This window comes from Choristoneura fumiferana, chromosome 26 (assembly GCF_025370935.1).
Source record: "Choristoneura fumiferana chromosome 26, NRCan_CFum_1, whole genome shotgun sequence".
Lineage (NCBI taxonomy): Eukaryota > Metazoa > Arthropoda > Insecta > Lepidoptera > Tortricidae > Choristoneura > Choristoneura fumiferana.
In genome coordinates this window covers 3,142,393-3,156,866 of record NC_133497.1, presented here as the reverse complement: position 1 = coordinate 3,156,866, position 14,474 = coordinate 3,142,393, and the positions used below count along the sequence as shown (strand labels likewise).

Genomic DNA, 14,474 nt, shown 5'->3' with positions numbered 1-14,474 from the left:
GTATTTGATGGTTAAGATAAGTGTTTCTGAACTGAGAAATGTTCATAAACTATTTATTTAAGAAATTACACAGTATGTACGAGTACAGACGAAGTACAACTCTGCAAGGTCTGAATACAATAAAGATGTCGTGAATAATGTTTTGCCGTCGTATTTTGTAGCAAAAGTTCGTATCTTGCTGTCTCAATTAGCTTTAGTAAACTTCAGTAAGCTAGTTGAGATTGCAAGATAAATGCGAACTTATCCGACAATATACGATGGCAAAACATTATTCAATAGATCTTTACTTAGTTTCATATATGTAATGTCAATTTTTCTCAGGAGCCGCCATCGTCGGTCAATCCACTAACGCACTCCACGTTCAACGACAAGAACCCGGAAGAGGAAGCTCTACTAAAGAAATAGACGTGGCAACACAGCCCAGCGACTGGCAACACCGCGTTACGTCAAATATTAAAGCTATAGCTCATATGAAAAATATCGATTATTTACTAACCTAAGCTAAAAGAACTCTATATAATTACTAAATAAGGCATAAGACCATCGACATCTATGTACCTTACGGCACTAGACTGGCTGTTTGGAACAAAACGCGTCAACAAACTATAGTGAACGGTTCACAAAACCGCGCTGTGAACTGTTTTTGTGCGCCGTTTTGATGTAAGAAACATGCAGTCTAGTACATAGATGTCAATGCATAAGACATAAGTAAAAGTGGCGCCATTCGGGAGTTCGTTTATCTTTGGTTGTATTATTTATAAAACTGTTTGTGTACTAGATCATGAATCATATTTATTAGTAGCTGTCTTGAGAAAAAATTGGTAGAAGCCGTATGTGCCGATGCCGACGCTCTGTTTGGTGTATATTAGAATCCGGGTTCGATTCCACGACCGAGCTAATCTATTCTGTTTTTGTTTTCAATGTGTTCTAGTTACAATTTAATTAAGGTTCTGTAACAGTATTTTTATACCAAGTAAATGTTATTTGAAAACAATTCGAATGTTTGACGAAATGCGGTAAAAGTTGCTATAATTTAACATAATCACAATTATGACTACCTCAAACGGGCGTATGTGTGTTAAACATCCCATGGGCAAGCGACAAATTTTAATTATTTTTTATTTAGTGAACCTATTTAATATTAATATTAGCATCCTTTTAATAGCATTTGCAATTTAACAATTAGATTTTAGGTTAGAATTTTTTATAAGTAACAGTACTTATTTTTGAATGTGGTAACAACTTGACAGTTATTTGAAGCAAGCTCTAAGAGATTTTTTTTTCAAACAAGAATATGGTCTGTAAAGTTGATTCATGGTACATTGTAAATCTGAAATATTCCAAACGATTTCTCTATCTAAAACCAATACAGTATTTTTATAAATTTTAACTTAACGACGTCAGACGACGTCAAACGTGTATTAGCATTTTTATTTTACTTTTTACAATGGCGCAAATTATAGATTTAAAAAATCTATTTTTATCTATTAATCGACGCGACGTCTGAGCGTCATTCAACAATTTAATAATCTAATTTTCACTCAAAACTCATTGATTTGTCAAAATGGCAAATTAATCGAGTAAGTGATAAATAGGTTTATTGTTATTCGTTAAATGAAGAGTACAAAATGCGAATTGAGTATAATCGAATGCGAACAATATTTATATGCTTATCTTTTAAAAAAACGACATAAAAAACCTTCCATGATATAATATAAGTGGTTAAACCACTGTTATATTTAATCTATCCAGTTGGTTAAGATAATATAGCCCTTTTAGTATCTTTTTTTTTTGTATACATTCAAACATATCTTATGAAACTGCCTTTTAATTATAAGAAAATAACAATTTTTTAAATCGCTTGACATAGAATAGAAGTTTTATTAAATGTTACGAACGCATCGCAGATCTATTTAAAACGTATTATTTATTTGGTTAGCTAAACGAAATGTATAGGATTCTTTTTAATAGATAGTTTTTCGGGCTCGCTGTACGGGATTGGAACCGGCATATCTTGTACGCTATACGCTATACGCTAAGCGTCCGTCAAGGGCAAAGATATCGACACAGCCAAAGTTACAAAAATATGTATACACGACTTTATGCACTTAACATTAAGGCCGTGTATACATATTTTTGCAACTTACGATCACTTGCATACGTCAATAATGGCGCATGGTGCCATCTATCGTAGCTATCACACGACTCCTACGTTCAAAATTACATTGAAAAGGGATAGGTATTGAAGTCTAATTTAAATCGCTGAAATCCTTGGAGAAGGCTTATGCCCAACAATGTATGACCTCCGACTCCAATGATGATGATTCTATGTATAGACAGATGACTAATTAACGAGTGCTTTAGTTCGTTCGTTAAAAAAATGTTATATTGTCAGTCTTCCACAGTATAGACTTTGAAATCGTCCATAGACTTCAAAATCGCCCAGTCTTCATTCCTATTCGATATTGTAAGTTCAGAGGCTCTAAGCTGCGAATCATTCATTTTTAATTCGATTTAGATCGATTTGCGATGATTATTTTTAAATATAGTGGATACGTAATTTAAGTAGAAGGTGCATGTTTTTTTTTTATTTATTAGATTTTTACAGTTATATTAACTTCCAATATAGTGCCTTAAGTCTAACAACTCATAACTAACCTAACCAACAAAAAGTTGGAAAACCCCCGACTTTGTCACTTCAAAGTTCAATATCTCAAAAACGGCTGAACCGATTCCGATAAAACATGTCTAAGAGCCATCGCTAGAAAACCTGCTTTCAATTTAAAAAAACCGCATTCAAATCGGTCCACGCGTTTAAGAGCTACGGTGCCACATACAGACACATACACAGACACACATAGCGGTCAAACTTAGAACACCCCTCTTTTTGCGTCGGGGGTTAGAAACAGAGGTCAATGGGCATTTATTGAGCCAGCGTGATCCATCATAGGCCATATCTTAGCTTACAATCTGGTAAAACTCAAGCTTTTCATAAACAAAACTAAAATGTAGTACCTTGAAATGGGTCGATTTCAGGGACCTACGCCAGCTGGCAACACATATATCTATTGATATATGAATGATGGAAACGGTATGAATTGTAAGTACAGTCAAAAGATGAATGATAAAGGGCAGCGGCCCCTCTCTGCTTTTCCTTGGCGAAGCTTTTACGTACTGGTTTATATTAAACATACAGATCCTATCAGAATTTTAGTACCTCAATCTTAGTCTACAAATACAAATGATGTATACAAATGAGTCGAGTTAAATATACAAATGTACTTATTGATCGCTAAACTAATATATAATTTAATATCTTGACCATAAAGGTGCTAAAATGTCATAAATTCGTAAGTTTCTAAAACTATAGCAATCGTAAATATCACATTAGTAATACAAATATTGTAATAAAACAGCCCCATACAAATTAATGTTTTTAAAATTTTACACTATTAGAAAAGTATTTTTAAATATTTCCAAAAACTTTTTGAATTTGCATCGTTTTTGAGTTGAAATTATATCTGACCGTCACCCAATCTGTCTTAGCGTCACTCAACGAAATATCTCGATATCACTCAATATTTTTTCAACTCAAATTCGATTGTATGCATATGATAGCATTTGTAAATCCATATGTTGGAAATATTAGGTACTTATATTGGTTTTCATATAAAAATGTATTTTGGATAAAATTTTACTTAATGTCAATAAAATCGCCTATTCGTTACGTTCTGTTTGACGCTATGAAATAAATTAGTAGAAAACAATTAGTTGATTATTATTAAAAATGAATGGATAATAGAGCTTTTAAATTGTATTTTTATTTGAACACCCGTATTTTCATACCGCCGAACTTGCGTCAAAGTGTGTATAATAAAATAATAAGAAAACGAATTTGTTTTACTAAAGTATATACGCCTGGGTCTTCACACGTTGTGTGTGTGAGCCATGCATGTGGCCTACATTGTTAGTACAAGCTTTTTTCACTTCTCATGCTCTTAGTTACTTTAGTCTCTGCATATCGGGACTGAAGTCCTTATTGATCTCTAGGGATTAAAGTATTTTTTTTAAAACACGATTTAATTTCGTGGAACACGATTAGTGATTACGAATATGAATCTATTCAATTGTATTAAGGATTAATTCATTTTATTATGCATCATCTAATCGGTTTTTAAATAGTTTTCAATTTTGAAACTGTTGGCTAAATATGCAAACATTTAAAGCGTCACTTCAAAAACAATAAAAGAAAAGAAAACCGCTTAACATTTTTTTTTTGTTATTTGAATTTTGAACAGATGTCCATTTGTCAAGCGTACGTTTTTAAAAAGTAATACTTATTGTAATGTTGTTTGTATTTCCTCGCATTCAAAGTAAAAAGTAGAGTGTTTAACTAAACAACCATAATGACACTCGAACTATAGTTATCCTCGCTCTGCTCGGGTGGCTAAACATCTCGTGTCATTATGGCTTGTTTTAGTCCCTTGTTGAACAATCTACTATTTTTAATTGCTTAATATGATATACAATGTATATCAAATAAAAAAAGGTAAAATGCAGTGAAAAATATTTATTTACAGGTTTAATAATTTATCGTGTCACAATTATTATAATTATAACTATCACGAGGCCAATTTGCTAATGTCTTCGTACTGAACGCCTTTGACCAGTCTTCCTGATAGCGGACCATCTGAAATCTGAAAAAAAAAATACGTATCTGAAATAGTAGAATCTACAACAAGTGCAGAAAACGTGCCATTAAGGGCTCCGTATATGGTAAGATCCATCTTTACAAACCGATCGAAACGGCCGATCGATAGTGTATGTCAATTCTTGAGTACTAAATACTTGAGTGTATGGCAACTGTTGAGCTTTATCGCTGGAAAAAAAACCTCTTCAATTTCGGCTAAAACACTGTTTTTTTTTCTCATTCACTCCAATTATTTTATTTGTACCACTACCACGACTGCTACTAAACTTTTGAGTCGCGGGAAATTCATACCTTGATAAATTTAAATTTTATTATTTTTTTACTTTTAGGGCCTGTTTCACAACCTATGGATACATTTTATTTGACGGATAAATGTCATGCCAAGAATATCTCTCGACGTAGAAGCGTGTTCAGATATTTTTGATCAAATTTACGCTCACAAGTTTATGAACTCGACTGTACTAATTACTGACCTCCACATCGCAGCCAAAGTTATCGGTGTCTATGTGTTTAAGGACACCTGTGCGGCCGCGGTACGCTCCGTTGACGAAGCGGACCGCGCGCCCCGGCGACGGTATTACCGTCTCTAGATGATTCTGGAACAATAATGCAAACATGGGAACAAATACTAAACGCGACTTACAGCTAACCAATGTCTCGGTGGAAACACATACATCTGTAACTTGCGTTGCGAAGCAACAGGGAATGTTACACAAAGCTCTGTGCAGGGGGCGACACTATACTCCATTTGTTCTAACATGATTCAAAAATGACATGATGATTATGTAACTTTGTAAGGCGATAACTATTTTTTTTTTCCAACAGAGATATGCTTGAAAAAATGAAATCACATTAAAACTGCTGATTGTTAGAATATTTTAATTCAAATTCGCTATCAAATTGTCAAGTTACTGCATAGGCACTATGTTAAATCAACTTTCTTTCTTTAATAAACCGAAGAATAAACGCCATTACAATGTTGTTTCAATAGGCCGCAATGAGGGCTATCGTTTTTTGTCTCACTAGATGGCGCACTGTTGCGTGAGGTTTTTAAGTATGGCTTTCAAAGTCTGTTATTACGGGCGTGAAAACAAAGTTTAGATTAAAATCATATTTAATACATCTTAAAATCGTAGCATAAAAATATCGAGCATGCCACGGTGTTGCAAAGTCCCCGTTTTGTTCGGAAAAAAGGGAGGATAAAGGTTTCCGAAAGACAAAACTGTCTCAAAACACAGACATTCATTGCCCCGGAACGCATATTTGCCATAATTAATTTCAGATATTGCAAAATATTCACAAAATTATTCTAATTATAAATAAACCCGCGTAGCTCACCCAAAAACTATGAGTTTTGACATTTCGGAGACCTCACGCTACACTAGCGCCTCTAGCGGCGAATTCATTCGCGATAGCCCTCATTGCTAGAGGTGAGGGTTATCGGTAAAAATAAAAGCGGTAAAATAAACGAATTTACTTATTATTAATTCGCAAGATTGTTCGTCAGAGTCGGAAAGTGTCACTCCAAATGTTGAATATATTATATTTTAAAATTCCAATAAGACTTTCAGTTCGGTAGCGTAACGTTTAAACCAACAGTTAATGCTACGAGTGTTGCCGCTCTTAGCACTAGGTACATGCAAAAGTATCGATAGTTTGCGTAACAGTAGGAGGGACTCTAGTTCCGTCAGTTTGGCATCTGTCATTTGAATCATGTTAGAAAAATAGAATATAGCACAAACCATAAACAAAACGCCATGACAACAGTTCTCTTTATAGGTTGTCGCCATGACGAATCATGACATATTTATTAGTAACAAAATAACATTTAAGCCTGACCAGGAAACGATTTTCGCGCTGTCATCGTTCATCCACCATTACCTCTCATATTTCGTTTTCTAGAATTTTTTTACCGTACAACGGCAAAAACTACTAGACACTGGCAAAATTGTCCTCAAATGGACAGAGCCATATTTTTTTAAAGAAACAACAACAAGCCTGACCAGAAATATATGACTATTCGCCATGATGCGGAATTTCATTGGAACTAATTTCTTACACTGGCAATAATTTTAATGATTGTCAGTGTCACTGTGGCGGTTTCTTTGAACAATAACAAAAAATACCCAAAAACGATTAGTAGTCAACAACGGATCATTGTAAATAATGTTTAAAATAAACTACAGAAAACGAAAACGCTTAGGGAATGAAATTATTTCACTACAAAACCTTTCCAAATTAACATCAGAGCTAACAGGTAAACGTTGTAGACAAGTCAAGATGTCATTGTTCCGACTATACTGAACTATTGCCATATAAATAAGAACAATAGCGCCCTCTTGACAATAGTCATGTATTTTTGGTTTACCTTTATATTTAAGCAGCGTTTCCACCAATGATGTGTTGCGAGGGATGTGTTTTTCATTAACCAATAGAAACTTCATTTACACATCCCCGCACAGCACATCTCTGGTGGAAACAGCTGAGCGGGGGGAGGCGAGGTAAATGAAGCGTTCCTATGGGTAATGAAAAACATATTCGTCGCAACACATCCTCGCACATCTCTGGTGGAAACGCTGCTTTACATTGATAATGACGATAGAGCTATATTTCCAAAAATTTAATTGAAATAATATGATATTTTGGCATCCTATGGACATTTAAAAGACATTTGAGACATTCAAAAAAACTGTTCACGGTTTGTGCTGCTGCTGCAGTCTGAAGGCAGAACATTGCAGTAATTCCTTATTGTCCGCAAAATACGATAACAATTTACTTACATGTGAAATGTAACACCATCTTTTTGCAAGCTTGATGTCCCAGATCTCTTTTTACAGCAGAAAACTGAACAATTCGGCATTTTTAGCACTGCAGCGTTCACTCGCGCGACTCGATTCGGTGTAGTTTGAAATCCGAGCGCGCCTTGTTTTATAAAATTCGTATGCCCAGTTGGGCCTGTACTTTGACAGAGGGGAACGCGGCGAATGGCTACTCCCTTCCGTAGGAAGCCCGCGTTGCTCTAAGGTCTTACCTGATCTAGTTTTAGTCTCGTCCCGTCATCAGTCAGCTTGACTTGAGCGCCATACTTTTCTATCACCTTCTCGACAACCCCTTTTCTCTTGTAGAACTTGTCGCCTAATGATTTAGTTACAATTTTAACAATTATGCCTTCCGTTAGCCAGTAGTCTTTTCTGAGGACAAAAAATGACATCAATGTTGTTGAAATCTATTTTAATGATTACAACATTAATGGTTATTTTACAATACTTTTTATGTGGCAACTCTCTTTCAATAATACACGCAGAGACAATGAGTTGTTTTTTATTATTTTGAAATATAAAAAACAATGAAATGCAATGAATTTATTTGCTAAATAATGGGTCTATATATCTGCTTGAGTCAGCATGTCAAATATTTTTTTTTCATTTTGTTTATTTTTATCAATCATACAAAATAAAAGATATTCTGGTCATAACATTAATTAAATAATTATAATTATGTATTACATAGTCAAAGATTTATTATTAGTTTTACATTAAATCAAGATTATATTCAGAGTTAACTGTCAACAAAAAAAAAGAACAACAACAAATATTTATTTTCATTAACAGTTAAGACCTTATATGTACATAACAATTTTTTACCATACATACTATCTATGAACTGAGCCAAAGTTTATGAAAAACAATAAAAAGATGCAAAACAAGTAAAAAGTACATACCGATTAGCTCTCTCCTTCGCTCGCTCCTCCATCGCCATGATTTCATCTAGAGCATTCTTTTTACTTCTCTCTTTCTCATCTTTACTCTGCTTCTGTTCTTCTCTTGGTTTCTTGCTGGAAGAGTCTTCTTTACTCCTTGATTTCAAAGCAGATGTGGCAAGGTCAAGCTTCTTATCTAAAAGAAAATAGTTATTTGTGTCACAAGGGAGCAAAATGGTGTATTTACGGCGAGGGCGTTAATTGAATCCAGAATGTAGCGAAGGATTCTACAATAGAATCCTGAGCGTAGCGAGGGATTCTAAAGTAGAATCTTGAGCGTAATGAGGGATTCAAGTGTTAACGCCCAAGATGAAAATAATTTTGCTCCCAAGTGGCTCATACAACTTTTCACACCAAGCATTAAGAAACTTGAAAAAAATAATTCTAAATATTATTAAAAGACAACCAACAAATATTATTAAAAAAGCCGTGGTGGCATAGTGGTTTGACCTATCGCCTCTCAAGCTGAGGGTCGTGGGTTCAAACCCCGGCTCGCACCTCTGAGTTTTTTCGAAATTCATGTGCGGAATTACATTTGAAATTTACCACGAGCTTTGCGGTGAAGGAAAACATCGTAAGGAAACCTGCACAAACCTGCGAAGCAATTCAATGGTGTGTGTGTGAAGTTCCCAATCCGCACTGGGCCCGCGTGGGAACTATGGCCCAAGCTCTCTTGTTCTAAGAGGAGGCCTGTGCCCAGCAGTGGGACGTATATAGGCTGGGATGATGATTAAAAGACAACCGGCATAGAAAATGACGTGGCTTTACAATTATCAACTTCAAAAAATGGCATTTGCAATAAAACACTTAGAAAAGCCTTGAAACAGAAAAGTGACTTTGCTTCCTCTCGCCAGGGAGAAGTTACTTTCTGAAAAGAGGTGTGAAATAGTTATTTGTGTCACAAGAGAGGCAAAATGTGTATTTACGGCGAGGCGTAAATTGAATCCAGAAGCTAGCGAAGGATTCTACAATAGAATCTGAGCGTGGGAGGGATTCTAAAGTAGAATCCTAAGCGTAATGAGGGATTCAAGTGTTGCGCCCAAGATGAAAAATAATTTTGCTCCCGAGTGGCTCATACAACTTTTCACACCGAGCATTAATAAACTTGAAAAAAATAATTCTTAATATTAAAAGACAACCGGCATAGAAAATGACGTGGCTTTACAATTATCAACTTCAAAAAATGGCATTTGCAATAAAACACTTAGAAAAGCCTTGAACGGAAAAGTTGCACTTTGCTTCCTCTCGCCAGGGAGGAAAAGTTACTTTTCTGAAGGAGAGGTGTGAAAAAACTATTTTTTACTTCTCATGCTGTTACAGTTTGTAATTATACTGGATTACTTAATGGTATGGTAGGTAGCACAAGCACATCTAGTTTTTCTTTCGCAAATAAAACATTGAAACTTATTTAGTGTAAAATAACATAATTAAATAAAAAAATCGATTCTCTCCTTTTGTTGCGGGAAATATCGCTAGATGGCGTTAGTATCGTGAGGTCCGTTTGACGTTTGCTCGTGATTAGCCGGGTGTACTGAGCGATGCAAGATGAGCAATTCTGTTCGAAATGGCTCAAATCGCACCAAAAATGCGCGACTCAGTGGATACGGCTATTGGTTAAATAACTAAATGAGCCAATCGCAAGCAAACGTCAAACGGACCTTACGCCATCTAGCGATATTTCGCCTCTGTGAAGGAAACCCTCATTCTATAGAAATTGAAATGAATTTAGAAAAGTACATACTGTTGCTCTACACATGTCATGGGTCTAGGGGGGGGTTGTGACCCCCCATGACCCCAGATCCGGCCTTGCCCAGAATTTCGATTAGACTGCTGGATCCAACGGTTTACACTAGTGTATCATAACATAAGATAACTGCCATGGCCATATTGTGAAACGCGCTGACGTTTGCGATCATATTCGCCATCTCTTTCTACCCTCGTCTTAGGCCGTGTGATAGAAAGAAGAGGTGAAAACGATTGTTAATCCCAGTGTATTATACATAAGGCCATACCTTCATTATACATAGGCTCTGGTCATACCTTCGGCCTTCCTCTTGAGGCTCAGACTCAGCGAGATCCTCTCCTGGCTGCTTTCTCGCTTCAGCTCGGAGTATGTCGGCTCCTCGCTCGGGGCATCCTTCCTGCCTCGCTCCACCTGCTTCTGGATGAACTCCAGCATCCTCTCCTGCAAATAAATGGTTAACTCAAAATGTTTCTATGCATGCTTTCAGAATTGTGAGTTTTTTGCAAACTACTTTTCGCTGGTGTTTGAGTGGGGAGGGCGATATTTTTGACGAAATCTTTTTTATCTAATAGCAATGAAAGTAAACTAGTGACAGTGAACAAAAGGAGGTAGAAGGAAAAAACCGCTCTGAAAAACTGCTCAACATCCAAAATAGTAAGTTTTAATACTTTCCATTAATTATTTTCCTAATGCATTTTTTTTCCCGAACTATCTGTATATTGAATTTTATCTAAATTAGTAGGATTAGAACCTGGTTCCTCCCCCAAGATATGAATTTCAAACAGTCTCCTCATGTGTGTAATATAATGTCTCAACATCGACATTGGCAAAAAATGGCAAGAGTGAAAGCCATTAATTTTTTTTTTGTTTATTCAACTTCAACTTTTTTGTTTTTGGCAACCGGTCGCTTTATTTTTGTTTATTGTAACCATGCAATCAATCGGGTGACTGTGAGTTAGAGTTGCGTGATCCATGGTGTGTGGAGTTGGCTTCCCAGTAGGAGACCCCTCTATCTATGGTTGAATATTCATATTTAGTGGACACAGTTCTAAAATTCTGCCCCTTTTAAGACTTTTGATCTGGTCAGTCTCAGTAAGCCCGTCAACTGGTTCAAGTATTTCTTAAATTAAAAAAATAATAATAATAAAGAACCTGGTCATCCTTGTCCATCTTCTCTTTCTTTGCCTTAGCCTCCAAGGCAGCCACGGTTGCAGGGTCCCTGTCAATGTAGGCCACAAACCAGCCCTTTTCCGTCTCATCAACCACACACTTGCCTTCCCTTCCGAGCCACTTCACAAAATCTGTCAGGGTCTCCCATTGCGTAGCGTTCATGTGGAGATGGTCTCTGGAATCAGAATTAAGATATTATTTTTATAACATTACTTCAGCTTCCCCATCTCAACTAAGCCTGCAACTAGTTTTTGTCCTTTTCAAAGGTGAGTGCATTGACAGCAGTGGTGCTTCCCGCACTTTCCCGCATGCGTTGTGTGTGTGTGTGCTGCGCTAGTCCCTTTGAAAAATATCTTCCGCAATGATCAAATGGGATTGGTCCTGACTCATTTTAAATGATAACATAGCAGATAACGCACGTCTGAAATCGCGTTTAGCCCAATATGTTTGGGGCTAATCCGTAACCCTTCTTCTGGGAGCAACGCGACTCGGCGACTGTTACAACAAGGTTGCACTAAACGTTGAGCTAAACTCAGTAGTTTCATGTTCAAAATTGTTCCCGACATATTTGTGGGTTGGATTGTTTCATTTTTGTGATTTTCCATACTATTTATAATTCCAATGTCGAGGTTGACAAAGTGTCATATTTTATTATTACAGATCTACTTTTCATCAGGTGAGATAGGGTTCAATCACGGGTCAGTTTTAAGTAAAGAAAAACAGACAAGTAGGCAGTGGCGTAGCTAGGTAACCTAGGGCCCTGGGGCAAATAAAAAAAATGGGGCCCATTGCTATCAAAACTGGTAAGGTTTTTAAAATATTATATATATACAAATACTTTAAAAATGCTAACACTTTTCATCAGCCTATAAAGCAGAATTTTGAGCCCCTGAGCTTGAGGGCCCCGGGGCATTGCCCCGCCTAGCCCCTTGGTAGCTACGCCACTGCAAGTAGGTGTAAACAAATTAAACATTTACCTGTTAGAAATATAATCCTGGTACACTTTATTGGCATTTACTCGCTTTGTGCCAAACTGTCGTTTGAGTAGCTCCACGTAGCCATCAGCAAACTCTTTAGAAAACTCGTCGATATACTTAGAAGAGTTGTCAGCAAACAACAACAACTGTCTTTGATGGGACTCTGACATAGTGTGGCATTTGAAACCGTTCTCATCTCGACACTGTTTCTGGCACATCTGGCAGTACCAGCGGAGTTTCTGTAAGCCTTTCGCTTTTATCTTGTTGGCTATGTACTTTGGGGTGCCTTTTTCAGCTTTGCCACCCATTTTGGGTAAGTTTTTTGTTTACAACGCGATATTATGGAATGATTTGCGTGCGATGTCTGGGTAATTATGTGTTGACACTGGCTTTTATTATTTTCACGAGCTTAATATTACTTTTGAGAGTAATTAACAAAATGTGAAGTGAAATTGTTTCAGCTGTTCTTCACGTTAATTGTAAATTGCAGTATTGTGATATTTGTGATTAATACTTACCTTGCTTTAACCGGTCGCTTTAGGTACCATTATGAATGACACCGATATTTGTGATTATCTCTCGCTAATCGCTATAACATGACAGTGTTGCCGACATCTCGGAACCTGATATTGCCATTTTTCACAGCTTGAGTAGCCTAATGTAGCCAAATTTTAACTGAGGTCGCCATAAAAAATTAGTCTGTGTTATTCCAGATCAGGTATCAAATTCCATGACTCTATGGGGCTGTAAGATAAGTAAGATATGTAAAATATTAGTACGGAACCCTACACTGCCCGTGGGCAGTTTTATTGACAATTTTGCAGGTTATTTTTAATTCTTCATTTATTAATTCGTCCACTTTTCTTTTTGATCCCACTTAAACCCTATTTTTGCGTGGAAGGTATTTTTTTCTTGTGCTTGTGTTGTGATTCTTTCATTCAACTACTATACGGACCTTGTCCTTCAAGTAACCTAAAAGACGACCAGTCGCCATTTAGATTTTTACGTCGCTGTTTTCCATCCCGAGTAACCTAATTGGCGACAAATTGCCTACGTTGGAAACACTGCATTGTAGTACGTCACTTTTACGTCACTGTCAAAAACAAATCTTTTTTTTTTTTCATTTATTCATTCTCTTTCTAGCCAGAAATAGACAAAGGAAACATGGTCCACACAGCTATGACTACTGTTAGAAAAACCTATCACTTTCGTGCTTCACGCGCGCCATATTTACAAAGAAACCTAAGAAAATAAACTACTAAACTCGTTACTCGCACCAAAACAAGCATTTCAGTAGAGGTGTTTTTTTTTCTCTTATTCTCTTAAATAACTAAAATGTATTCACCTTCATGGAGGTTTGGTCTTTGTTAATAATGTTCAGACTCTATAGGTACTTATACTCTTTGGTTACAGACAACGGACACCATTTGTTCCCAAAATGTTGGCAGTTCTGAAGTATTAAATTCAAAATTTGACACGGCAGATATAAGAAATATTTATAAATTACCGTTTTGAGTAGTATTTTTTTCCTAAATTTGAATTGAATTGAGTATTTTTAAACAGATTATTATTCTACATTCAGTTCTAAAATGGACATCATAAAGACTAAAGAGAATAAACACAATGTAATTACTGCAACAGACTCTTACGATGTATGTATTATTTATATTATAAGATTATTTATTTGAAAGATACAATTTGAAGTAATTAAACTATCTTAAAAACCACATAACGTACTACCTAACGCTGTTTAAGCATAAATATTATTGTTCTATTTGTATAAAATAATGGACTTTATTAAATACTATTTTTAAATTAAAACTATGTAGGTACATAAAATATTATTATTATTTTTAATTTATGTAAGTACCTACTAGCTTTTGCCCGCGGCTTCGCTCGCGTGGAATTCGATTATCGCGCGCTGTTCCCTCAGGAACTGAGCATTTTTCCGGGATAAAAAGTAGCTCCGTTTCGTTCGACGTGAAAGACGGACAAATATACAAACACACAAACATATAAACGCACATTTTCGTATTTATAATATTAGTAAGTATGAATTTTAAGCATAAAAAAAAATATATTTCTCGTAAGTCATATCGCTATTATTATTAT

At 35.9% G+C, this 14,474-nt stretch overlaps 2 protein-coding genes across 2 annotated transcripts in view; one reads left to right on the top strand and one right to left on the bottom strand.

Moving 5' to 3' along the window:
• Positions 1-3,812, top strand: part of LOC141442875 (unextended protein-like) — a gene marked incomplete in the record, with an annotated part of 62,536 nt that extends 58,724 nt beyond the window's left edge. The window contains 1 exon segment of the mRNA XM_074108028.1: positions 322-3,812. Coding sequence (XP_073964129.1) covers positions 322-405 — 84 coding nt within the window.
• A 743-nt stretch (positions 3,813-4,555) lies between these two features.
• Positions 4,556-12,866, bottom strand: kin17 (kin17 DNA and RNA binding protein). The gene is made up of 7 exons (XM_074108010.1): positions 12,363-12,866; positions 11,368-11,560; positions 10,512-10,656; positions 8,433-8,607; positions 7,743-7,902; positions 5,185-5,307; positions 4,556-4,697 (listed from the first exon to the last, which is right to left on the bottom strand). The coding sequence occupies exons 1-7, from the start codon at positions 12,668-12,670 to the stop codon at positions 4,623-4,625; spliced, it is 1,179 nt and encodes a 392-aa protein (XP_073964111.1). The 5' UTR covers positions 12,671-12,866; the 3' UTR covers positions 4,556-4,622.
• Positions 12,867-14,474: the final 1,608 nt, after the last annotated feature.